The 25,937-nt window shown below is 38.2% G+C and overlaps 1 protein-coding gene across 3 annotated transcripts in view; it reads left to right on the top strand.

Annotated features, from left to right (window-relative positions):
• LOC124797945 (voltage-dependent calcium channel subunit alpha-2/delta-3-like) overlaps positions 1-25,937 on the top strand; it is a 314,695-nt gene that overhangs the window by 129,785 nt on the left and 158,973 nt on the right. For all 3 annotated transcript variants that reach the window (XM_047261087.1, XM_047261086.1, XM_047261085.1), the window contains exons 5-6: positions 12,860-12,991; positions 21,536-21,792. In XM_047261087.1, the coding sequence (XP_047117043.1) occupies positions 12,860-12,991; positions 21,536-21,792 (389 nt within the window). The remainder of the gene's footprint in view (positions 1-12,859; positions 12,992-21,535; positions 21,793-25,937) is intronic.

Genomic DNA, 25,937 nt, shown 5'->3' with positions numbered 1-25,937 from the left:
CTCTCTTGTCCATGCCATGTCATTGCACACTGCCACAGATGCTCTATAGCATCTTGTCCAACCCTGCCTTGCTATCCCTCCCCATCCCCACCCTATGCCTCTTCTGTAGCTCCACCACACACCCTAGCCAAGTTTGTTACTGCAGTCAGACCTCAGTGCCCAGAGACAACAAAATGTGCCTGTAAGCTGCTCAGTGCCTTCTAATTTATCATAATTCTTATTATTGTTTTCTAAGTATTAATGATTTAGGGATACTTTGTATAGCATTAATATTTGAAAATGTACATGTTACAGCTAGAAACACAATTGTATATCAACCCACACAAGCTGTAAGCAGAAGAAAACATGCTTCTGACAGCTATCCAGAGGACCTGTGCACAATTGCAAAGATCAGAGAATAAACACTACAGTGTTCAAATCCTTGCATGGGTCATTGTGTATATCAGCAGGCTGTTACATAATTGGAACAAACACATTAGTTATGAACAAATGCAAACTTTCATAAGTTACATGCTTGAATAACTTTATGAAGATCTACCATTTGACATTGACTTGGTCTGTGTTTTATATGTGCTTCCAACAAGTAGAATTTCCTGAGCATGGAAGAGTGTGTGTGTGTGTGTGTGTGTGTGTGTGTGTGTGTGTGTGTGTGTGTGTGTGTGTGTGTGTGGTTTAATTCAGAAGAAGGCCTTTTGTTTTAAGATACACGTGATGGATGGGGTGTGTTGTGAAGGAGCAATAATGTTTTATCCCTTTTATCATTCTTTAACTGATCAGCTTCCATAAACAATTCCATGTAAATCATACTGTCCATACAGGCACACTTTTGTGAGGTGTAAACAATAGGCATCCCATACATATTAATGTGTTTGAAAAAACATGGTTTCTTACTTTTCTCAATGGCTAGCATAGGAAGTTGGTGGCTACCAGTAGCAATAGTACACGATAAAGTAGTAACGCAATCCTTGCTTATTTTAGGACCAGGTCCTGCTGATTCATGAGGTGAAGCAACAGTTTTTCTTGGCAAAGCTCTCCAAATGAGCCTAATTTCTTCACTGCTGGAGTTTTTGAGAGCACGATCTTCCATCAATATGTCTCTTAATTTGATTTTGAAAGAATCAGCTGCTGAAGAATCAGCAGACAGTTTCTTTTTCTTTTCCTTATGTTTAAAGCTTAAAAGTGCCATGTCTTGACTTAAAACGTTTTAATCAACTTGTGCTTGCCTTAAAAGTCAGTGTCCCTCCAGGAATGGGGCTGATATACATTCTCCTTGCGATCTTGTTTGTGTAAACCACTGGTAAACAGCAACAGCATAAACTAGATCTGTGTTTGTGGTAAGCTTCATAGTTACTCATTTATTATTTTCTAATTTATATCCATAACTGGTGACTTACCAATCCTGTACTAATTAGATAATTGGTAATAGATTCACCTCTGTCTAATCTTTTATTAAACTATTATTTATCTCTTGTAGAAAGGACAACATATTTATGTGTAGTCATTTTACATCACAAGGTCACTTTATGTGGTAAAGTTGATAACAGTGATTGTAACAGAGCACAAATGGTTACTGTTGTCAGCATGCAGCAGTGTTGCCTTGGGAGTGGGGTAGTGGCTAGTGGCAAGACCATAGTAGTTGGGAAGAGGAGGGGGGGGGGGGGTGTCAGCACTCACAATTAACAGAGCAGCTAAAGTTCACTTGGTTGACCAATGTTTAAATAATTGACACTGCCATATATGCGAAATAACCATGCTCAGTCAGATTACATGGCACCTAATACCGGTAAGCCTGGGACAGGTACGGATGTTGAGTCAGTGTGTTCTATGAGGGTGGTTCAATAATGTTTCGAGACATACAATGGTAACACCAAGCTGCATTAAAACGATGTACCTGGCCATCTGTTTGATGACATTAAAACAAAAATACCTCTGATTTATATTTTAGTTTGAATTTTGCAACCATTCCAGAAAGTTTTGCTGTATGTTTTTCTTGAAGACAGGAAAAATGTGATATCATTTGTTTTTTTATTTTGGTTTTGGATGAGAAATCACATGATGTGTGTGTAAAAGACGGCATAAGGCTATGTATATAGGGAAATGCTGAGTGAAACGTGTTTGACTGTCAAGAGGGCAATGAGTCAAGCCTTCGGTGACTACTGTAGCAGAATGTTACCAAAGGAACCATCACAAAATCCAAAGAAATGCTTATCATATTTAAAGGCTATTAGTGGTACCAAAGTTAATTTCCGGGACTTTATGGAAGGGAAAGGGACTGAGGTTAGGGGTAGCAAAGTAAAAGAAGAATGTTGATTTGGTTTTCAAATGGTCCTTTCCAAATGAAAATCAAGATGTATTGCTCCAATTTAACCCTCAGACAAGTGCAAAGATGAGTGATATCAATATTAGTGTCTGTGTTGTTGACAAGCAGTTGAAATCACTAAAATTGAACTAAGCTCCAGGACCCAGTGGAATCCCTGTCAGATTTTATTCAGAAGTTTTGGTGGGTTAGCCCCTCTTTTTAACTATAATCTACTGTACGAGGTCTGTTCAGAAAATTCTGAAACTTCATCCACAAAATTTTTCTAACCTTTCCTTTTACTTATTGTGCATGGTCTCCTTCAAAATACTCTCCTCCAAATTTGATACACTGCTCCCAGCACCATTTCCCCATGCGGCAGCAGTCTTGGTATGCCTCTTGATGGATCGCGCGAAGTGTCATCTGCAGATTTTCTTTTATGTCATCTAATTTTGCAAATCTTCATCCTTTCAACAGAGGTTTCAACTTTGCAAATAGAAAAAAAGTCCACAGGGGCCAGGTCTGGAGAGTACGGAGGATGGGGCAGCCCAGTGATTTTGTATATTGTGCAATAGTCATACACCAACAGTGATGAATGTGGAGGTGCATTATTGTGAGGCAAGAGCGATGGATAGTCTCCCCACATCTCAGGCTGTTTCCTTCTCATATTTTCTCACAGACATCCCAACACATCTTGATAGTACCATCAATTAACAGTTTGTCCCTGTGGCAATAATTCATGATGAGCTAATCCTTCAAAGTCAAAGAAAACTATCAGCATGGCTTTGACATTTGACCTGACCTGACGAGCTTTTTTTGGTCTTGGAGTACTTTTCCTGACACATTGTGAAGACTGAATCTTGGTATCAACATCATAACCAAAGAACCACATCTCGTTATCAGTTATGATTCTCTTAAGAAAAGCACAGCCTGTGAGGTGAAGATCTTTCTGGTCTTGATTCATGAGCTGTGGAACAAACTTGGCGGCAACATGATGCATTCCAAGATGGTGTGTCAGGATATCATGAAATGATCCAGTTGATATGTTACATTCTTCTGCAATCTCTTGGACAATCAGTCTTTGATTGGCATGCACAATTTCATTGATGTTTCTGGCTTGAACATTGTCAGTAGAAATTGAAGGCCATCCTGAATGAGAGTCACCTTTGTCTTCTGTTTGGCCGTTTGAAGGCCATCCTGAATGAGAGTCACCTTTGTCTTCTGTTTGGCCATTTTTAAACTATTTGAACCATTTGTAACATGGAGTGCAGCTTGAGCACTCATCACTGTAGGCTTCCTGCATCATTTTGTGTGTCTCTGTAAAGGTTTTCTTCGGTTCCATGCAAAATTTAATTCAGACACATTGCTTCTCTAACTCTGCCATTATGAAATTTGCATACTATGCAACACATTCTACTCAGTACAGCACTGAACAAAAAATAATAGACAGATGGCAATGAAGCATCTGGCAGTTACACATTAAACACGGGTATGTGCAGGGATGTGAACTGCATTTCGCTCCAACACACCATTGTCACAAAATTACAGATGTTCCAGAAATTTTTGAACAGACCTCATAGATCCTTCAAACAAACAACTGTCCCTAGTAGTTGAAACCGCTACACACCCGCCTACAAGAAAGGTAGTAGGGGGTTCCACAAAACTGCTCTCAAATATCATTGATATTCATTTGTTGTAGAACCTTTGACCATACTCAGAGCTCAAATGTAATGCGCTGTCTGAAACAGAATGGTCTTCACCATACCAACCAGCATGGATTTTGAAAACATTGATCATGTGAAACCCAACTTGCTCTTTTCTCACATGGCATCCTGAAAGTTGTGGACAAGGGCAGTCATGTAGATGAAGTATTCACAATTTCCAATAAGCATTGAACTCGGTATTGCATCTATACACTTATAATCAAAAGTAGATGGTTTGGGGTATGAAGTGAAGTTTAATCAAAAGTGGATGGTGTGGGGTATCAAGCAAAATTTTTGACTAGGTTCAGGATTTGTTGGTAGGGAGGATACGAAGATCCAGTAACTGTTTAAAATGCCTCTGTGCATACAGTAATTAATAATCTTGCCCTCATAATCCCTATGGGCACAATACATAGATGGTTCTATATTTGTAGAGTAATCATTTGGAGTTGGTTCTTGAAACATTGTATGTTGGCTGGAGAGTCAGTGACATACAGAAGTAACCTCGGTTGTGCCCAAGGGAAGTGGGTTGGGACATTTGCTGTTCATGTTGTATATTGATGACCTTGCAGACAATATTAATAGTCCAGAATGAGATTTTCACTCTGCAGTGGAGTGTGCACTGATATGAAACTTCCTGGCCGATTAAAACTGTGTGCTGGACTGAGCTTCTGTAAAGTTTGGAAGGTAGGAGACGAGGTACTGGCAGAAGTAAAGCTGTGAGGACAGGGCGTGAGTCGTGCTCGGGTAGCTCAGTTGGTAGAGCACTTGCCCACGAAAGGCAAAGGTCCCGAGTTCGAGTCTCAGTGCGGCACACACTTTTAATCTGCCAGGAAGTTTCAGTATTAATAGTAACCGCAGACTTTTTGCAAATACTGCAGTTGTCTATAATGAAATACTGTCTGGAGAAAACTGCACAAATATTCAGTAAGATTTTGGTAAAATTTCAAAAGTCATGCAAAGACTGGAAACTTGCTTCAAATGCTCAAAAATATAAAATTGTGCACTTCACAAAATGAAAAAATGTAGTATCCTGTGACTGTAGTACCAACAAATCAAAGTTGGAATCAGTAAACTCATACAAACATCTGGCTGTAACTCTTTGTAAGGATATGAAATGAAATGATCACATAGGCTCAGTCATTGGTAAAGCAGGTGGAAGACTTTGATTTCTTGATGGAATACTAGGAGAATGCAATCAGTCTACAAAGGAGACTGCTTACAGTTCACCTGAGTGGCACATCCTAGAATGTTGCTTAAGTGTGTGGAACCAGTACCATATAGAACTAACAGAGGATACTGAATATGTACAGAGAAGGTCAGCATGAACAGTCACAGGTTTGTTTGATTCATGGGAGAGTGCTAAAGAAATGTTGAAGAAACTGAACTGGCAGACATGATAGATTTAAACTTTCCAAAGAATGTGTATTTACGAAGTTTCGAGAACTGGCTTTGAATAATGACTCTAGGAATATTATACAACTCACTATCTGTCTTTCCCGTAGGGACCATGGGGACAAGATTAGATTAATTACAGCATGTACAGAGGCATTTTAAATAGTCATTCTTCCCATTTTCCATACATGAATGGAACAGGAAGAAACAATAACCACTCTTAAAATGTGAAGCACCCTCTGCTATGTACTTCACAGTGGTTTGCAAAGTATGGGTGTAGATGTAGATGTTATAAAATAAAAACTGGAAAATTAGTGATGAAAGTGAAATATTGTAACAATAATTTCAATGAGTTTTGATGAGGAATCCATAGGAAACCCATCAGATATGGTTATTGACTAAATCAGTAAAAAATTATGTTTGTAGCAGTTTAAGTGAGATCCGAAGGATTTTGTGCTCTGAATTGTCAATTCCAGAAACCAAGCAAAAATGATAACTATGTATTGCTTCCAGTGAATCTGTTTCAAAAAAGGTGAAGATGGTCGTATTGCCACTAGACAGTTATTTTGGATGCAAAGTGTGTCAACAGTCTTCTTAGAAAAACCAAAAGTCATACAATAGTAAATGAGATATTGGACTGCCTTGACTAGATATTGAAGGAAATATAGAACCATTTGGCAAAGAAGAAAGTGCTGTTTCACCATGGCAAATGAGCTAGCACATTCATCTGGGACGATGACTTCATAACTGCACACCCCATTATTTACCCGAATGGCTCCAGTAGATTTAGATTTGTTCCCCAACACAAAGAAATTTCTTAAATATAAAAATTCTGCAGAAATCAGATGTGCATTGTTAAGACAGAGGTGTGCTTTAACGAGCTTGTTAATTTCTACCTTCCAGATGGATTGCATAAATGGCTGAGGTGGTAAAGTGTATATCTCCTTAAAGGGAAATACATTGAAGAGTAAGAAATCTGATTAATTTGTTTTTTGAAAAGAAAGGCAGCTTCATTACTAACAGAGGTACCCACTGAAACACCTTCGTATACGTGATTGACAATTTCATAAAAATTACAATACCTGTGTCTGACACTGCCTAAGTTTTATTTTACGCTACAACTGAAACACCCATTTTTATCAGGTATTTGCTTTTCTGATAACACCTATTAAGCCTGTCAGCGACTTTTACAATTGTCTAACAGTGTGTCCAGGAACTCATCCCTCAAAGCTGAATCGTGCAGTTGTGTGCGTAAAATGATACGTATTCTATTTGGCTCTGTGGCTCATCAAAAACCAAATATTGAAGCTACAAACATAGGACTGTATCTTTTGATTTGTTTGTGTAACTCAACTGCCAAATCATTTAGTTCTGTACATAAAGCTATACTGGCATATTTAGGGATGTTACTAATGCAGTCCCTAGCTTCATTCATGTTAAACAAAAAAATTCCATTTAGCCAGAATGGGCATCTTGCGTTTTTTTAAACAATTCAGTGTAATTTTTATTGACATATCTGATGATTCCACTTGCAATTAATGGAGCCATGTCATCGACTCAACCATACCTTGTTCTTTCAGTTCCAGGTTCCATGCTGCAATTTGTTCTGCAGTTGCTCCAAGTTGCACTATATTTGGTTTTACAATGCTATTTATGCGGATATACTATGCTGATTCTGAATTGTGCAGTAAATTTCAAACCACAAAGTTCCTCAAATTCTAGTTCATGATGTCAATGAATTTCTCAGTGCCGTGGAACTTCATTGTTACACCATTCAAGAAATTCCAACTAGTAGCTGTAGCATGATCAACCAAACACACCATGGATAGTAAACAGGAGGAATGATTATTTGGAGGTTGTAAACACACTCTTCACGAAAGATGGAAGTTTGCAGTCCGCAGCTATGAGGGCATGCTGAAAACTAATGCCTCCAAAATTTTTATGTGAAAATTCTTAAAGTTTCATGAATAAAACAAACACTATTCACATTCTACATCTTAATTCTTCATGTCTACATACACTACTGGCCATTAAAATTGCTACACCACGAAGATAACGTGCTACAGATGCGAAATTTAACCAACAGGAAGAAGATGCTGTGATATGCAAATGATTAGCTTTTCAGAGCGTTCACACAAGGCTGGCACCTACAACGTGCTGACATGAGGAAAGTTTCCAACTGATTTCTCATACACAAATAGCAGTTGATTGGCATTGCCTGGTGAAATGTTGTTGTGATGCCTCGTGTAAGGAGGAGAAATGCGTAACATCAGGTTTCCGACTTTGATAAAGGTTGGATTGTAGCCTATTGTGATTGTGGTTTATCGTATCGCGACATTGCTGCTCGCGTTGCTCGAATATGGAATCGGTGGGTTCAGGAGGGTAATATGGTATGCCATACTGCATCCCAAGAGCCTCGAATCACTAGCAGTTGAGATGACAGGTATCTTATCCGCATGGCTGTAATGGATCGTGCAGTCACGTGTCGATCCCTGAGTCAACAGATGGGGACGTTTGCAAGACAACAACCATCTGCACGAACATTTCGACAATGTTTGCAGCAGCACGGACTATCAGCTCAGAGACCATGGCTGCGGTTACCCTTGACGCTTCATCACAGACAGGAGTGCCTGCGATGGTGTACTCACCGATGAACCTGGGTGCACGAATTGATCACAAGTTATTGTGATCGCTTCTTAGTTTTGGTTATTGATAACTTGATACCAGTGTCTGAGTTTAATTTGTACAGCACCGAAGATGATAACTATGTGATCAAAAATCGATTCTGTTATCAATAAAACGTCAATATTACGGCCAACGCTGACCTTCCTTTTAAGTTACTTGAAAATATCAGGCTAGGGAAGATCTGGACAGGTTAAGGAGGGAGAAGAGCAAAGAGAGGTGGGAAGTGGCAACAGGTAACAGAAGGAACAGGCCTAGAACTAAGTCTGACAGTTTTGTGGTGAATGTCAAAAATAAGTTTGACCTGTTGCTTCAGTTAGAACTGATGAGCCTCAAGCAGAGGTAGGTGTAGACAGGACACAACAAACTTTCAATAGGAAATTGAAAAAGAATGTAGGAAAGTCATCGAAAAGGAAGAAAGTTTTGTTGTTAGGCAGTTCTCATGCCAGAGGTGTAGGCCAACTTCTGCAGGAGGAATTAGGACCAGAATTCCAGCTCACAAACTTTTTCAAACCAAGTGCTAGTCTGGATCAGGTGACAGAGGATTTAGGTTCACTCTGTAAAGGATTTACCAGGGAAGACACCGTGGTTATTGTGGGAGGGCCAGGGAACAGTATCGACAGAGATCCTGGGTACAGTATAGAGTGTGACCTGGTAAAGATTGCGTCAGCATCGAGACACACCAATGTTGAATTTGTATCTGTCCTGAGACGCCATGACTGGCCTCATTTGAACTCTTCTGTTGGGAGAGTTAATTTGGAGTTGGAACGGCTGCTTGGTTCGAGTGCGGGGGCTCATATTGGTGTGGTTCCTGTTGATTCTCTCAGTAGGTGGGACTATACCAGGCATGGCCTACATCTCAACAGGAAAGGGAAGGGTAAACTGGCTGGGATAATAGCAGGAAATTTAAGGGGGGGAGGCACTGGCATGAATGGTAAAATACCAGTGGTTACATGTGTTGGAGCAGCACCTTTTTTAGGATAGGTAAAATAGAAAGATGTCAAGTTCTACGAGAGGTCAGGATTGAAACAAATCTTCAGTTTAGGAAAGAAATTAAACAGCACAATTCTAGCACATTGGATCACCAACCACAGCTATCAATTATAAATTTTCACCAATCACCAGAAATTTTATCTCCACCAAGTTGTATCTCAGTCCTAGGTAATTCCATTGATGAATTAAAGTCACTCAACCCAGTTGACATAATCTGCCTCTCTGAACACCATGTGACCACTGGTATAGGAACTAGGCCTAAGCACAATGAGAAACTCAGGCAGGAGAGCACTGCAAATGTTAGAATAAGGAAAGGTTCTCATAAAAGTATAATTAAAAATAATGTAAGTATATTTCATCAAAATATTGGGAGTTTAAAGAATAAAATAGATGAGCTTCTGGTTTGTTTAGAAGATTTAGAAGCTGAGGATGAAATAGATATACTATGCCTGTCTGAGAATCACATTTTACTGATATGGATAAGGTAAATGTAAGTGGATATAAGGTCTCTGCACATGTAATTAGAGAAAATATGGAGAAAGGAGGAGTTGCCATATATGTCAAAAGTTATCATTGTGCAAAAAGTATAGAAACAAAAAAGTTTTGTGTAGAGAAACATATAGAAGCATGTGCCTGTGAGCTTAAATAAAGGCACATTTATAATTGTAACTGTATATAGGTCCCCATTGGGAAATTTTCATCTATTTCTGAAAAATTTGGACTCCTTGTTGTGCTATCTGTCAGACAGATGGAAGCAAATTATTATTTGTGGGGACTTCAGTGTAGATAAAGGGTAATAGGAAAATGACCTTGAAGTATTACTCGATTCTTTCAATTTGACACCCGTTATTGATTTTCCAACTCGGGTGGTAAAGGATAGCAGCTTACTGATAGATAACTTCTTTATAGACCAAGATAAGTTTAACCAGATAAATGCTCAGCCTGTTGAGAATGGTCTTTCTGATCATGGTGCACAGCTGGTTACAATATATGACATAGCTCCATTCAGCAGTACTAAACAGTCCTCCAAAGTAGTACGCTCAGTCAACGATTTAAAAATTGCAAATTTCAGGGAAAGCCTACAGCAGTTAGACTGGGATGAGGTGTACCGTGAACCTGATGCCAGTTTAAAATATAATTTATTTCATGACACTTTTGTAAATGCATTTGAAAACTGCTTCCCCAAGAAAATAGTTGAACATACTCGTAAGAAACCATGTAACAAACCATGGATTACTAAGGGTATAAAAATATCTTGTAACTGGAAAAGGGAAATGCATTTGACAGCAAGAAAGAGTAGTGATCCAGAAACTATCAAACATTATAAAAACTACTGTGCTATATTAAGAAAAGTTATTAAAAAATCCAAAAGTATGTGTATCATGTCTGAAATCAGCAACTCTGATAATAAAATTAAAACAATTTGGAATATTATTAAAAGAGAGACAGGTCAACCAAGAGCACAGGAAGACAGTATTACCATCAAATGGAATGAAAACTTTACGAACAAAAAGTCAGAAGTTGAAAATATTTTTAATAATCATTTTCTAAATGTTGTGGATATAGTAGGATCCAGGTGTTCATTAGAAGATGCTAGGCTGTTAATGGAAGAGGCCCTACCTATGCAATTTGATACAATTGAAATCTCACCCACTTCTCCCTCTGAAATTAGGAAAATAATAAACTTGCTTAAAAGCAAAGACTCACATGGAATTGATGGCATTTCCAGCAAAATACTAAAAGCTTGTTCTCAACAGAGAAGTAAGATTCTCAGCCACCTGTGTAATAGCTCTATGGAACAGGGCATTTTCCCTGATAGACTGAAATAAGCTATTGTTATACCTTTGCTTAAAAAAGGGGATAGATCTGATGTCAACAATTACCGTCCAATCTCCCTTCTAACAACTTTCTTCAAAATTTTTGAGAAAGTAATGTATTCAATAGTAGCTTCACATATCTGTAAAAATGAAGTACTAACAAAATGTCAGTTTGGTTTCCAGAAAGGTTTTTCAACAGAAAATGCCATATATGCTTAAACCAATCAAATTTTGAATGATCTGAATAACCGAACACCACCCATTGGGATTTTTTGTGATCTCTCAAAGGCTTTTGATTGTGTAACTCATGAAATTCTGCTAGACAAGCTCAAGTATTGTGGCATGGGGGGGACAGTGCACAAATGGTTTAATTCTTACCTAACTGGAAGAGTGCAGAAAGTTGAAATAAGCAGTTCTCATAATATGCAAAGATCAGCACATTCCTCAAACTGGGGAACTATCAAGAATGGGGTTCCACAAGGGTCAGTCTTGGGTCCTTTGTTGTTCTTAATATATATTAATGACTTGCCATTCTATATTCATGAAGAGGCAAAGTCAGTTCTCTTTGCTGATGATACAAGTATAGTAATCACACCTGACAAACAAGAATTAACTGATGAAATTGTCAATAATGTCTTTCAGAAAATTACTAAGTGGTTCTTTGTAAAGGGACTCTCACTGAATTTTGATAAGACACATTACATACAGTTCCGTACAGTAAATGGTATGATGCCATTAATAAATATAGACCTTAATCAGAAGCATATAGCTAAGGTAGAATATTCAAAATTTTTAGGTGTGTCCACTGATGAGAGATTAAATTGGATGAAACACATTGATGATCTGCTGAAACGTTAGAGTTCAGCTACTTATGCAATAAGGGTCATTGCAAATTTTGGTGGTAAACATCTTAGTAAATTAGCTTACTACACCTATTTTCACTCATTGCTTGCATATGGCTTCATATTTTGGGATAATTCATCACTGAGGAATAAAGTATTTATTGCACAAAAGCGTGTAATCAGAATAATAGCTGGAGTCCACCCAAGATCATCCTGCAGACATTTATTTAAGGATCTAGGAATATTCACAGTAGCTTCTCAGTATACATACACTCTTATGAAATTTGTTATTAACAACCAACCCAATTCAAAAGTAATAGCAGTGTGCATAACTACAATACTAGGAGAAAGGATGATCTTCACTATTCAAGATTAAATCTAACTTTGGCACAGAAAGGGGTGAATTATACTGCCACTAAAGTCTTTGGTAACTTACCAAATAGTATATAACCAACAAGTATTTAAGAAGAAATTAAAAGAATTTCTGAATGACAACTCCTTCTACTCCATAGAGGAATTTTTAGACATAAATTAAGAAAAAAAAGAAGAAAAGAAACCAAACAAAAAAATTATAAAGAAATTAAAAGAAAACAAAAAATAAAAAAGTTGTTATATTAACTTAATTATGTTGTTAAATTAACTTAATTATGTCATGCATTGGAAAATTTGACTCGTTCCACATAATTACGAAATATCGTATTCAAGATCCATGGAACTAGTATTAATCTAATCTAATCTAAACAATGACATAATGCTTCTTCACGTTGAGGCAAAACAGTTAGAAAATGTATAACTATTGGTCAAGGCATTGGTCTGAACACTGATACACAATATTTACACGGAATAGTACATAAAGTCTCTGCCCTTCATATTCAGTGGATTCAGGGCTGTTTCTCACTGCAGATGTTACCATTGCTGTACGCATCTTCCAGGAGCTCATAAGTGCCATTACAGTAAGGTAGCTTTCATTTTAATAGTCCATATTTGTTTCAGTACCTTGGTTTGAGAAGTAGCCATGTAATTATATACAAAAAAACTTGTGGTTATATAATGATAAATGAAAAAGCTGTGAATTTGTATTTACATTAAATAAATGTAGAAACACTGAAATGCAAGTATCTTCTGTTGTAGGAGGGGATGTGTATGATGGAATTAAGTGGTCAGAGGGGCTAGATGAAGTATTCATTCAGAATCTTAAGAGTGATCCTACCATATCTTGGCAACTATTTGGTGGTGCTACAGGATTTATGCGGATGTTTCCAGGTGAGACAGATCATTGGAAAGATTATTGCTGACTATTAACGCTAATAGTGCTAATATTGTCAAAATGTAATGTTCTGCGTGGTTGCTAATATAAAGAAAAAGAATAACTAAAGCTATATTCTCACATAAATGTAAACTGAAATTGTACTCTTAAAACTGGGATAATTTCGTAAAATACAGAAACATTTCTAATATGGCCATGGAAATCCTAAGTGTAATATACAAAATTCAATTTATAAAGCTAACTACTCACCGCATATAGGAAATGATGAACATATAGCGTTAAAGTTTTTCATTAGCTGTCTATTGAAACTCAGTGACTGAAGAATGTCATTGGAGAACTCCTCAAAAATTATTGAGTTGTGTTTGTCACAAGTATACTAATGGAGGGCTCAGGCATATCCATACCAGACACAACTAGGAGGATAGCGTAGCAGGATTACAAATTGTTCACAGCAAACACCTTTACTCTTAGTCTAATAAAAACTCATATTACACAGTTCCAAACAAATACAAATAGAATTATGTTTCTTATGTAGATAAAGATTTTGTTTTTTACAACTGAATGTTTATTTTGTAGGTCAGTTGTTTGAGCAGACAGAAAACAAGACTTCCTAAAAATTACATGATGGATTTTAATCTAAATTTTCATACCCAAATGAAGAGTGGGAAATTACAATAACTGCTGAAAACTTAAATGAAAGATATTACTCACCATATAGCGGAGATGCTGAGTCGCGATAGGCACAACAAAAAGATTCACACAATTGTAGCTTTTGGCCATTAAGGACTTTGTCAGCAGTAGACACACATACACTCAAGCACACACACTCACGCAAATGCAACTTGCACACATGTCTGCAGCCTCAGAGAGCTGAATTGTGTGAATCTTTTTGTTGTGCCTATCGTGACTCAGCATCTCCGCTATATGGTGAGTAGTAACTTTCCTTCTCTGGTATTGTTATATTTCATCCTGGAGAAGGATGTACTGGGGGCAAACCAGGGCCAATTGGGCAATTGTTTGCATTGGGGGCATTATGCAGCTCCCCATTGAATCGGGACTTTTATTGTGTGAATCTTGTTGATAGTCGGATGTGTCATGGGGTGGGATTTCATGTCATTCTGATCTTGCCAAAGTGATGTACAATGATCATTAAGTTGAAGTTGTTGAATCGCTTGGTGGCTTCAGTGTCAGTTTCTGCCAGTTAAGGAAATTTACATTGAAATGAATGGGAAGAGATGGGATGGCATTACATTTTTGCAACTGTGATTTATGGGCTGCTAGTCTATGGTTTTTGGAGGTGCTACAATGTTCAGTAATTGTAACCACTGGAGAGGAGTTGTTCCAATTATGGTTCGCATTGCCTGGTTTATAGCTACTTGTTGGCAAGGTTAGTATGGCAGCTATTAATCCAGACAGTAGCATAGTATTCTGTGGTTGAGTGTACAAGGGCTATTGCGCCAATTCTTAAAGTTTTGATGGTAGCACCCAATGGTATATTGACAACTATCTGAATCCTGTTAATGTAGTTTTGATTTTTACTAATTATTTTTCCAGGCATTATTTGAAGATGAGTGTTGCTGTGAGAGGGATACTGAGGTATCTAGGACGTGCATTATGTTTCTATATGACTCCATCATAGTGAATAACAATAGCTCTTTGAGCTTCTCAGTTAAGACGAAACAGCGTGACTTCAGTTTTGTTTGGATTTTGGTGAAGCCACATTTTTTGAAATATTCACTAATTATGCCCCAAAGCCTTATGTCAATACATCCTCAGTTTCGGCAAAGCTCAAACTTTAAGTACTGATGGCAATATCATCTTCATACTTGAATTCCTGAGATGTTATTAGTACTATGTCTGAGTAGTGTATATTAAATATTAGAGGAGCTAGTATAGATCTTTGTGGTAGACCATTTTGTAAACTGTGTAAAATACTTCACTACTCACTGAGGTGTACTTGGAAAAGTCTTGTCACTGAACACCTCATTGAATAGATTAAGAAAGTATTTGCAAGAAGTAAGTTGGTACAGCCTGAGTAGTAGTACTTCTTTTCAACCTGTATCATAGGCTGAACTTAAATCTACAAACACAGTGGATGCTTGGAGTCATTGTTGGAATCCTCTCTCTATGTAGGTTTTGATTGAGAGGACCTGATCATAAAAAAGCTTCTTACCAGCATAAAACCAGCTTTCTCTGTTGGTATGCTATTATTTACAGAGGCTGTTGGACACACACAAAGTATTATTTTAAGGCTCTTGAAGTGCAATTGTCCTCTAACTTTCTGGCAAAGCAAAGTTTTTCCCAGGCTTTGGGATAGCAATTCTAAACCTGTAGCTTTTCTGAATTTTCATAAGTTGATTGTTGCACTGGGTTCTCCCATTGTGATAAGGTTCATAATAGAAAGACCTATTAGTGGCTTTTACAAAATATGTCCCCAGTTGCATGCCTCACTTCTTACTTTTGTGTCTTATCAGTTAAGGTATTTGATAAATGATTCATTCTTTTGACTGTGACTTCTGGGCCAGGGGAGTCAGAGGAAATGGTGAGCTTTTTACCTGGTTTGTAGTTTACGCTGTGAACTTGCTGCTGTTCGGCTGCTGTGTTTAAAGTTGAGGTTCTCTAGTGTTAATTTCCATCTAACTGTTCTTGGTCTTATTAAGGGCTCTAGCAGTTGTTCATGGTCTCTTGTGCATTCATAATAATCAACAGTTTTTGGCACTATTTATTCCAATAAGAAATACAAGATTTTGTTACTTCTTGGTGGGTAGGGCTTTTGGCAGAGCTAATTACTAAGGTGCCAAATGTTTGATAGCTCTCTACTTTTGATTAAGTTCATCTGAGGTTATTTTGAATTTGTTCTGGTTAGCCTTTCTAAAATTCCATCTAGGTAGAGGAAGGGAGCAATTGATGGGGAGTGGTTATGCCTAATGTAATAACAATTAGTTGATGCTCAGATTTTAGAAAGTTGTTGTCTAGTGCTGTAATAGTGTGACTTAGTTGTGGGTCTGTGGTTAAAAAAGTCAAGTCAGGATTATATCCTCTCCTCCACCTTGCAGATTCAAAGGGGGTCTCTGCTTAGTGTCAAAAAGAAGTTGTTTATTTCTCTCTGCTCAGTCTGTTAAGGTTACACCTTGTGTATTATTATTGTTGTTGTGTCCACAGAGTTGATGGTGCAAGTTAAAATGTCCTGTATATGTACGAGGATGGTTGAAAATGGAAAGTACACAATTGAACCATTGTGTGTTTATAAATGTATGAATATTGACAATTGTTGTTTCTTTGACTTGTACAGTAAGTACTAAAAAATCTTGTGAGGAAGATGAGTATATTATGAGGCATTATTGATATCTATTCTAGTGTAATTATCAATTCTATATTTTGGATGGTTTAATGCTGTAGTACAGATTTTGCCCTGGTATGTAGCCTTGTGATAGGATTTGGTATCTGTCAGCTGTGTATGTTTCGTGGTTTGTGCAATGTCAAGTTTAAGTTGCGTGTCAGCTTGCTAAGGTTTTCACGTTTGCTGCAGCATGTGCCTTCTATGTTATGTTGGTATATTTTGATTTTGGAGCCAGTTGTCAAATGGCGTGAGAAGAATCACTGCCGATTTTTGTTTGCTTTGTTCTCACTGCAGTGTGTTTGCCAGGAGATCAAAAGACAACCAGGGTAATTAAGAGAAACTTATTTGGTGCTTTGAGGGAAAATCAGCACAATATGTTTTTGTGTGTATTTTCATAGCTAAACAAAGAGTAGGAAATGAATAAACAGGGCATAAAACTGACCAGCATGTGATTTAGTTTTGGGGAAAAATGTTGAATAGCTTGAAATTAATCAAGTCAAGAGAAAACTAATTTGTGATTTGAAGTAAAGCTGAACTATTTCATGAAGAGCTACTTCTGGTTGTGTAAATGAAGTGTCAAAAAGTTCATCTCTTAAAGGCATAGCTACTTTGCTTTTAAAAAGTTATGTTTGTGCAGATTTCTTTTATGTTGAAAAAAAATAAATGTCAAATTAAAGCATAAATTGAAACTTCTCTGCTTTCTCTTGATCAATATAGTTTTGATAACAATAGAATATCAATCGATGCGTAAGAATATTGTGTTTCACAATCTTGGAACAAAACTTGAAAATAAGAAATAAATGGAAAAAAAGGGTTCAGTGGGGATGGATGGGGGGAGGGAGGGGGAGAATTTCCTACATTTAATTTTGCTCTTTTGTGATCTGCCGACAGATACACTGTGTATTTATTTTTATTTTCAAATGTGGCACATGGGCTGGTGCTTCCTTTCTAGCTGGGTGGGCTGCGTGTCTGTTATCTTAACTGTAACTGTCTTTTGAGCGTGAACGTACTGGGTGTGTTTGTAGCAAGGCCCTATGCAGTGCTGATCAGCATACACCCAGTATTTACAGCACCTCATGCAGTGTTTCTGCTTCAGCACTCAGGCACTGCACAGATCTACTAGTGCTGGAGTTCCCTGCTACTAGCCAGGCACTCAAATGGGGCACACAATGCAGCGGAGAACTTACTATTGAATAACTGGGGGCATATGAGTGGACCCAAAAATAACAAGAATTGTTTTACAAAAAAATTGTGTATTTGATGAAAAAATTTCAAAGCTTAAACACTTTCAAAACAGTGTCTGTCAAACATAATAAATTTTTGTCATTGGTGGGAAACAGTTTTTTAAACTTATGGGACTGTGTAATTAAAGAGGCCATCACAGTAAAAATCATCATGAACGCCCTTAATAGAGACAGTGGCATGCAGCTCACCTTGGTGTGGGATCCAGTGATCATGAGGTTGAAACAGTCGCATTGTACGTGGACTCAGCGTGCCTGTATATGGTGACGCTGTGAGCCCCAGTAATGTGACATCTGGCAGGTAGAGTATATACTAGCAGCCCATTAGCAGTCGTTCTACTTGACCATGGTCAAAGAAGGGTTAGTCAAAAACATGTGGCATTTTAACCACTTGACTTGGGTGGAAGGCTGAGAACATTTTATTCAATGTTACCCCACGAGATACTGCATTCTTAAGTAATTGATGATGACTGAAGTAGAGAGGATGTACACTGTAAACTGCCTATAGCAAGAAAAGCATTTCTGAAAAAAGAGGAATTTATTAACATGTAATATAATTTTAAGTATTAGGAAGACTTTCCTATAGGTATTTGTCGGGAGTTTAGCCTTGTATGGAAGTGATATGTGGACAATACATTTTTCAGACAAGAAGTAAATAGAGGTTTCGGTATGTTGTTCTGCAGTGGGATGCTAAAGATTAGATGAGTAGATTGAATAAATAATGGGGAGGTACTGATCGAATTGGGAAAAGAAGAAATTTATAGCAAAATTTAACTAAAGAAGGGATCAGTTGATAGGACACATCAATAGGCATCGAGGAATAAGTTTGGTAATGTAGGGAAGTGTGGGGTATAAACATTGTGGAGGTAGACATAGGCATGAGTAATTGGTCAGGTTCAATTAGGTGTAGGTTGCAGTAGTTTTGAAAAGATGAACAGGCTTGCAAAGGATATAGTAGTGTGGAGAGCTGCAATAAACCAGTCTTTGGACTGAAGATGATAGCAACAACAAACATCATCATTTTCACCAGTTTCTAAGTTTTGTATACTGAAATTATTGTTTTCACTTGCTGTTTCTACCTCATACATCACCACAATGTTTTTTAGTGCAAAACTGATAACAAAAGCGTGAGAAGCATGGACATCTACAGAGACTCAACTAGTAGCTGATGGAAATCTACTAAGTTGCTGCCGATCAATCAGAATATGCACAAGAAAGTTTCATTTTTGAGGTATTGTGACACTTATTTTTCAAAGATGTGTAGTGTGCTACCATATCTTGTGAACACTGCGTGCTGATTTCTGCACCTCAAGCACTACTTGGGGCACTGATTTGTAGGGTAATGTCTTGTTTGTGCCGTTGTTTATAATAATCATGACAAGACATAAAGGAAAGGGTGAAATCTGGTGTTTGTTACCCAGTATACTCCTGTCAAAGAGCATTGTGAGGTTGCTGAGAAAGTAGGGGTGAGCATCAGTGGCATCTTCTCTCATGCCTTTTGAGGCCATAAAGAAATTTGGAATTTAATCCAATAAAGCTGTGGAGTCTGGTGATTGGATTTTTATGCCACCAAACATGCTATCATCAGCAGCCAACCATTGTCAATGGAAATATTTGCCAACACTAGAACTAAAACCAACTATCTTCAAGTTGGGCACCTCAGACAAATGTGTGCTGGTAAAAATACTTTGAAAATACTTTCTGACAGCTAAAAAAGATGTTAGTATGAAATTTGTTTCCTTGTTTCAGTTGTCGCTGGTACCGTCATAATCATAACCATCATCATTCTCATCTTGAACAGTTTCCAGATCCAGACTGTGTGTGTGTGTTTGGAACATAAACTTTGCCACATAGCTTTGTTTCCCCACCATCTTCCGTAGGTCGGGGGGAGGGGTTGGTATTACAGCATAATAAATAGATGACTTTTTAATAATGTATTATGTTCTTTTTTACAGTTTATGAATAATTTCATTATCTTTAAATTTACATTCAAATACATTGCTTACCAAAATTGAATGACAACAATTCTATTTCTTTTTTGCTATGCATGCATCATACTTTTGGATATACCTTCCAATAATGAGAAAATTTATTTATAGAATAAAATAAATTTTTGTCCAATATCTCTCTGATTGTGTGGTTAACATCATTAATGTTCTTTATTTGATTATTTGGTTTGGAAGGCAATTGAATAGCTACATCTCCCCATATGTTATTTACTCATAACAACTTGTCCTGTATTGAATTGTTCTTAGCTTCCAGCAGTTTCCTGTTTCTTATTGCTGTAACTCCTCATTTTTTTTAAGTGTTCAAAGTAAATGAGTTTGAGCATTTCAGTGCCAACAGCTTTGACTAACTTCAGTAATGCACAATACACTGAATTTAGTTTACTACTTATGCAGCTGATATACCCTACACATGTTCATCTATTATCGAGACAGAGAACTGGAAATTTTACACATACCACTAGCTCATGTTTCTTAGCAATGACTTTTAACTCCAACTCGTTTTGTTTGGGTTGATTGTTTTTAAATTTCATGATTGGTGTTTTTACCTCTGCTCCCCCCCCCCCCCCTCCCTACCCCTCTCCTCCCCCCACTTCCAAGTTTTATTATTTCTAAATTAGTTATCTAGTCTAAGTAAAACTCTTTCAGCAATATGTTTCACTTCTTCCAGATCTGTCCCCTTAACTGAAATATTAATGTCATTTGCAGATTGGATGGATTTCTGTTGAATATCATCAGAAAGGTCTTTGATATATACTAAGAAAAATAGTGCCCCAAAAACACTTTCTTGAGGCACCCTATACAGGATATTCTCCATGTATGAATGGTATCTATTGCTCTCCTCATCTAATATTCCTTTTCTGATACCTGTTCATTAAAAGTATGGTTTCATCAAATTGGATGCAGTGGCTCTTAAACCACAGAATTTTAGTTTTTGCAGAACAGTATTGTGATCCACTAAATCAAAAGCTTTTAATAAGTTGCAGGATGTGCCAATTGTTGATTCTTCCCTGTCAAGTGTTTACAGTACATAGTCAACACGTTCTTGTGTTACCAAAGTATTGGGTTTCTGTATTTAACTATATTGAATTCTGGATAGGATATCCTGTGATGGAAAGAAGTTTATCAGCCTGTTATCACAGAATTCTTTCAAAAGATATCTAATATTACTGGAAGGATACTAACAGGTCTGTAGTTTTCAGGTTCTGTAGTCAGTATTTGGATGGTAGTCACACTCCAGCTATTTTTAAACTCCCGGGATACAATCCTTCCGTGTTGACTAATTACTTATATTGGTCAGGGGTTTAACAATAAGTTTAGACGACAGTTTGATAACCCTGTTGGAGGTAACAAAAATGTCCTGAATCTTGGTATTGTTCAGGTTATCTGTGATTGCTGTTACTTCTACCTCATTTGTTGCAAACAGGTGTATGGAATTAAGTAGTGGACATCTTTTCTCTCGTAGGACATTTGTTGGAACTGACATATTCTTTGCTGAATTTTTACACACATTTATAAAGCAAATGCTTTGGCTTTAGTTCGTCCCTTAGTAAAGAACTGATACATCTCATTCCTTGGGGTTATTATTTTTAAATGTTGCCTATTCTTTTGCTGAACTCTCACTCTCACGCTCCCTCCCCTCTGCCCCCTCCCCTCTGCCCCCTCCCCCTCCCCCTCCCCCTCTCTCTGTTCCTTTTTCTGCCACTCCCACTCTCCCTCTCCCTCTCCCCCTCCCCCCTCTTTCACATACTACTAGGTGTATGGCCAATATTTTTGTGGCTGAACACCTCATTTCCTTCTATGCCACATTAAGGCTGGGCAATAAATATTGTAAGTAATTTCTCAGTCTGGTATTGTATTTATGATTGTTACTGTTGTTTTTGAACTGTGATTAATTGTTGATAACAAACTTCAAACGTAGCTCTTCTAATGCTGTTCTTGCAATGCCTACAGCCATGAAGTGGGCACAACCAATAGATCTGTTTGACTGCCGCACACGCTCCTGGTATATTGAAGCTTCAACTTGCAGCAAAGATGTTGTCGTCCTGATGGACACCACGGGATCGATGAAAGGCCTGAGGCACACGATTTCCAAACACACAGTGCGCACTATTCTTGATACACTTTCCAATAATGACTTTGTTAATGTCTTCAACTTCTCAGAGAGAGCCCAGGAGACTGTGCCGTGTTTCAAGAATATGCTAGTACAGGTATGAGCTTGCATGTCAGGTAATCTACTCTGTTGTTTTCTCTCATTAGTTAGTCTTCATCAGTATCTAGGCACTAGGAAAATGCCCATGAATTAAAGTTTTGCAGATTTGTCCTTGATACTTGTAACTTCTAATTGCATAATCAACTTGTAAAACTAGTTCAAGTTGTTCTAAAATAACTGGTATGTGAGTGCACATTATCATTCTCAGTGTGAGTTGTTATGAAGATAACATATTCTTTAAGAAGACAGGAGTTATTTTGAAAATGAACTGAAAGTTAAAATTATTTTATCAAATTTTATTGTATTGTCCCATGAAAAAACAATATTACTTATCTTGATTCTAATAGATGATATTGACGTTACTGAGTCTAGATACTGCCTCAGATCTAGAATGGAGGGTTTTTTAACTGCTGAAATATTCATATTTAACCCTTTTGTGGGCACATGTTTGGTAGCAATTCTGTGAATATAATTTTTTTGATATCATGTTAAATTTGTGATCAGCTGACTATATTTATTTATGGATATTTTTATTTTTGTGATTGAGGGCCAAAACTATAGTGGTATACACTGGCATGCACTCGGGGAATCAACTGAAGCACTGCTTCAGTAACTATAACTGTGACATTTATATAATATAATTATAATCCTCCCCCCATGAACCATGGACCTTGCCGTTGGTGGGGAGGCTTGCGTGCCTCAGCGATACAGATAGCAACCACAACGGAGGGGTATGTGTTGAGAGGCCAGACAAACGTGTGGCTCCTGAAGAGGGGCAGCAGCCTTTTCAGTAGTTGCAAGGGCAACAGTCTGGATGATTGACTGATCTGGCCTTGTAACAATAACCAAAACGGCCTTGCTGTGCTGGTACTGCGAACGGCTGAAAGCAAGGGGAAACTACAGCCGTAATTTTTCCCGAGGGCATGCAGCTTTACTGTATGATTAAATGATGATGGTGTCCTCTTGGGTAAAATATTCCGGAGGTAAAATAGTTCCCCATTCGGATCTCCGGGCGGGGACTAATCAAGAGGATGTCGTTATCAGGAGAAAGAAAACTGGCGTTCTACGGATCGGAGCGTGGAATGTCAGATCCCTTAATCGGGCAGGTAGGTTAGAAAATTTAAAAAGGGAAATGGATAGGTTGAGGTTAGATATAGTGGGAATTAGTGAAGTTCGGTGGCAAGAGGAACAAGACTTCTGGTCAGGTGACTACAGGGTTATAAACACAAAATCAAATAGGGGTAATGCAGGAGTAGGTTTAATAATTAATGAATAGGAAAATAGGAATGCAGGTAAGCTACTACAAACAGCATAGTGAACGCATTATTGTGGCCAAGATAGATACGAAGCCCACGCCTACTACAGTAGTACAAGTTTATATGCCAACTAGCTCTGCAGATGACGAAGAAATTGATGAAATGTATGATGAGATAAAACAAATTATTCAGGTAGTGAAGGGAGATGAAAATTTAATAGTCATGGGTGACTGGAATTCGAGTGTAGTAAAAGGGAGAGAAGGAAACATAGTAGGTGAATATGGATTGGGACTAAGAAATGAAAGAGGAAGCCGCCTGGTAGAATTTGCACAGAGCACAACATAATCACAGCTAACACTTGGTTTAAGAATCATGAAAGAAGGTTGTATACGTGGAAGAACCCTGGAGATACTAAAAGGTATCAGATAGATTATATAATGGTATGACAGAGATTTAGGAACCAGGTTTTAAATTGTAAGACATTTCCAGGGGCAGATGTGGACTCTGACCACAATCTATTGGTTATGACCTGTAGACTAAAACAAAAGAAACTGCAAAAAGGTGGCCGGCCGCGGTGGCCGTGCGGTTCTGGCGCTGCAGTCCGGAACCGCGGGACTGCTACGGTCGCAGGTTCGAATCCTGCCTCGGGCATGGGTGTGTGTGATGTCCTTAGGTTAGTTAGGTTTAAGTAGTTCTAAGTTCTAGGGGACTTATGACCTAAGATGTTGAGTCCCATAGTGCTCAGAGCCATTTGAACCATTTTTTGCAAAAAGGTGGGAATTTAAGGAGATGGGACCTGGATAAACTGAAAGAACCAGAGGTTGTACAGAGTTTCAGGGAGAGCATAAGGGAACAATTGACAGGAATGGGGGAAAGAAATACAGTAGAAGAAGAATGGGTAGCTTTGAGGGATGAAGTAGCGAAGGCAGCAGAGGATCAAGTAGGTAAAAAGACGAGGGCTAGTAGAAATCCTTGGGTAACAGAAGAAATATTGAATTTCATTGATGAAAGGAGAAAATATAAAAATGCAGTAAATGAAGCAGGCAAAAAGGAATACAAACGTCTCAAAAATGAGATCGACAGGAAGTGCAAAATGGCTAAGCAGGGATGGCTAGAGGAAAAATGTAAGGATGTAGAGGCTTATCTCACTAGGGGCAAGATAGATATGTTGTGGCGTAACAAGCTAGTTACACCACACTGAGAAGGGAGCCGAAAGAAAGGCACGCGTACACACACGCCAACTGGCGTCAAGTCTGGAACAGGATACGTTATGACTGCTATAAAGAAAATACGTAGCTTTGGAATATACTTCACTTTTAATCACTCCTTGTGATACATCTCTCTTGACTATACAAATGAGACTCGTAAGATACATGCACTGTTACAATTGGCGCCTTGCTAGGTCGTAGCCATGGACTTAGCGGAAGGCTATTCTAACTGTCTCTCGGCAAATGAGAGGAAAGGCTTCGTCCGTATAGTCGCTAGCAATGTCGTCGTACAACTGGGGCGAGTGCTTGTCCGTATCTCGAGACCTGCCTTGTGGTGGCGCTCGGTCTGCGATCACACAGTGGCGACACGCGGGTCCGACATGTACTAAATGGACCGCGGCCGATTTAAGCTACCACCTAGCAAGTGTGGTGTCTGGCGGTGACACCACAAGATGCTGCCTACAGGAAAATTAAAGAGACCTTTGGAGATAAGAGAACGACTTGTATGAATATCAAGAGCTCAGATGGAAACCCAGTTCTAAGCAAAGAAGGGAAAGCAGAAAGGTGGAAGGAGTATATAGAGGCTCTATACAAGGGCGATGTACTTGAGGACAATATTATGGAAATGGAAGAGGATGTAGATGAAGATGAAATGGGAGATATGATACTGCGTGAAGAGTTTGACAGAGTACTGAAAGACCTGAGTCGAAACAAGGTACCCGGAGTAGACAACATTCCATTGGAACTACTGACAGCCTTGGGAGAGCCAGTCCTGACAAAACTGTACCATCTGGTGAGCAAGATGTATGAAACAGGCGAAATACCCTCAGACTTCAAGAAGAATATAATAATTCCAATCCCAAAGAAAGCAGGTGCTGACAGATGTGAAAATTACAGAACTATCAGTTTAATAAGTCACAGCTGCAAAATACTAACACGAATTCTTTACAGACGAATGGAAAAACTAGTAAAAGCCAACCTCGGGGAAGATCAGTTTGGATTCCGTAGAAACACTGGAACACGTGATGCAGTACTGACCTTACGACTTATCTTAGAAGAAAGATTAAGGAAAGGCAAACCTACGTTTCTAGCATTTGTAGACTTAGAGAAAGCTTTTGACAATGTTGACTGGAATACTCTCTTTCAAATTCTAAAGGTGGCAGGGGTAAAATACAGGGAGCGAAAGGCTATTTACAGTTTGTACAGAAACCAGATGGCAGTTATAAGAGTCGAGGGACATGAAAGGGAAGCAGTGGTTGGGAAGGGAGTAAGACAGGGTTGTAGCCTCTCCCCGATGTTGTTCAATCTGTATATTGAGCAAGCAGTAAAGGAAACAAAAGAAAAATTCGGAGTATGTATTAGAATTCATGGAGAAGAAATAAAAACGTTGAGGTTCCCCGATGACATTGTAATTCTGTCAGAGACAGCAAAGGACTTGGAAGAGCAGTTGAACGGAATGGACAGTGTCTTGAAAGGAGGATATAAGATGAACATCAACAAAAGCAAAACAAGGATAATGGAATGTAGTCTAATTAAGTCGGGTGATGCTGAGGGAATTAGATTAGGAAATGAGACACTTAAAGCAGTAAAGGAGTTTTGCTATTTGGGGAGCAAAATAACTGATGATGGTTGAAGTAGAGAGGATATAAAATGTAGACTGGCAATGGCAAGGAAAGCGT

This window comes from Schistocerca piceifrons, chromosome 5 (genome assembly GCF_021461385.2).
Source record: "Schistocerca piceifrons isolate TAMUIC-IGC-003096 chromosome 5, iqSchPice1.1, whole genome shotgun sequence".
Taxonomy (NCBI): domain Eukaryota; kingdom Metazoa; phylum Arthropoda; class Insecta; order Orthoptera; family Acrididae; genus Schistocerca; species Schistocerca piceifrons.
The sequence above is the reverse complement of the archived record's forward strand: the minus strand, read 5'-3'. Positions and strand labels throughout refer to the sequence as shown.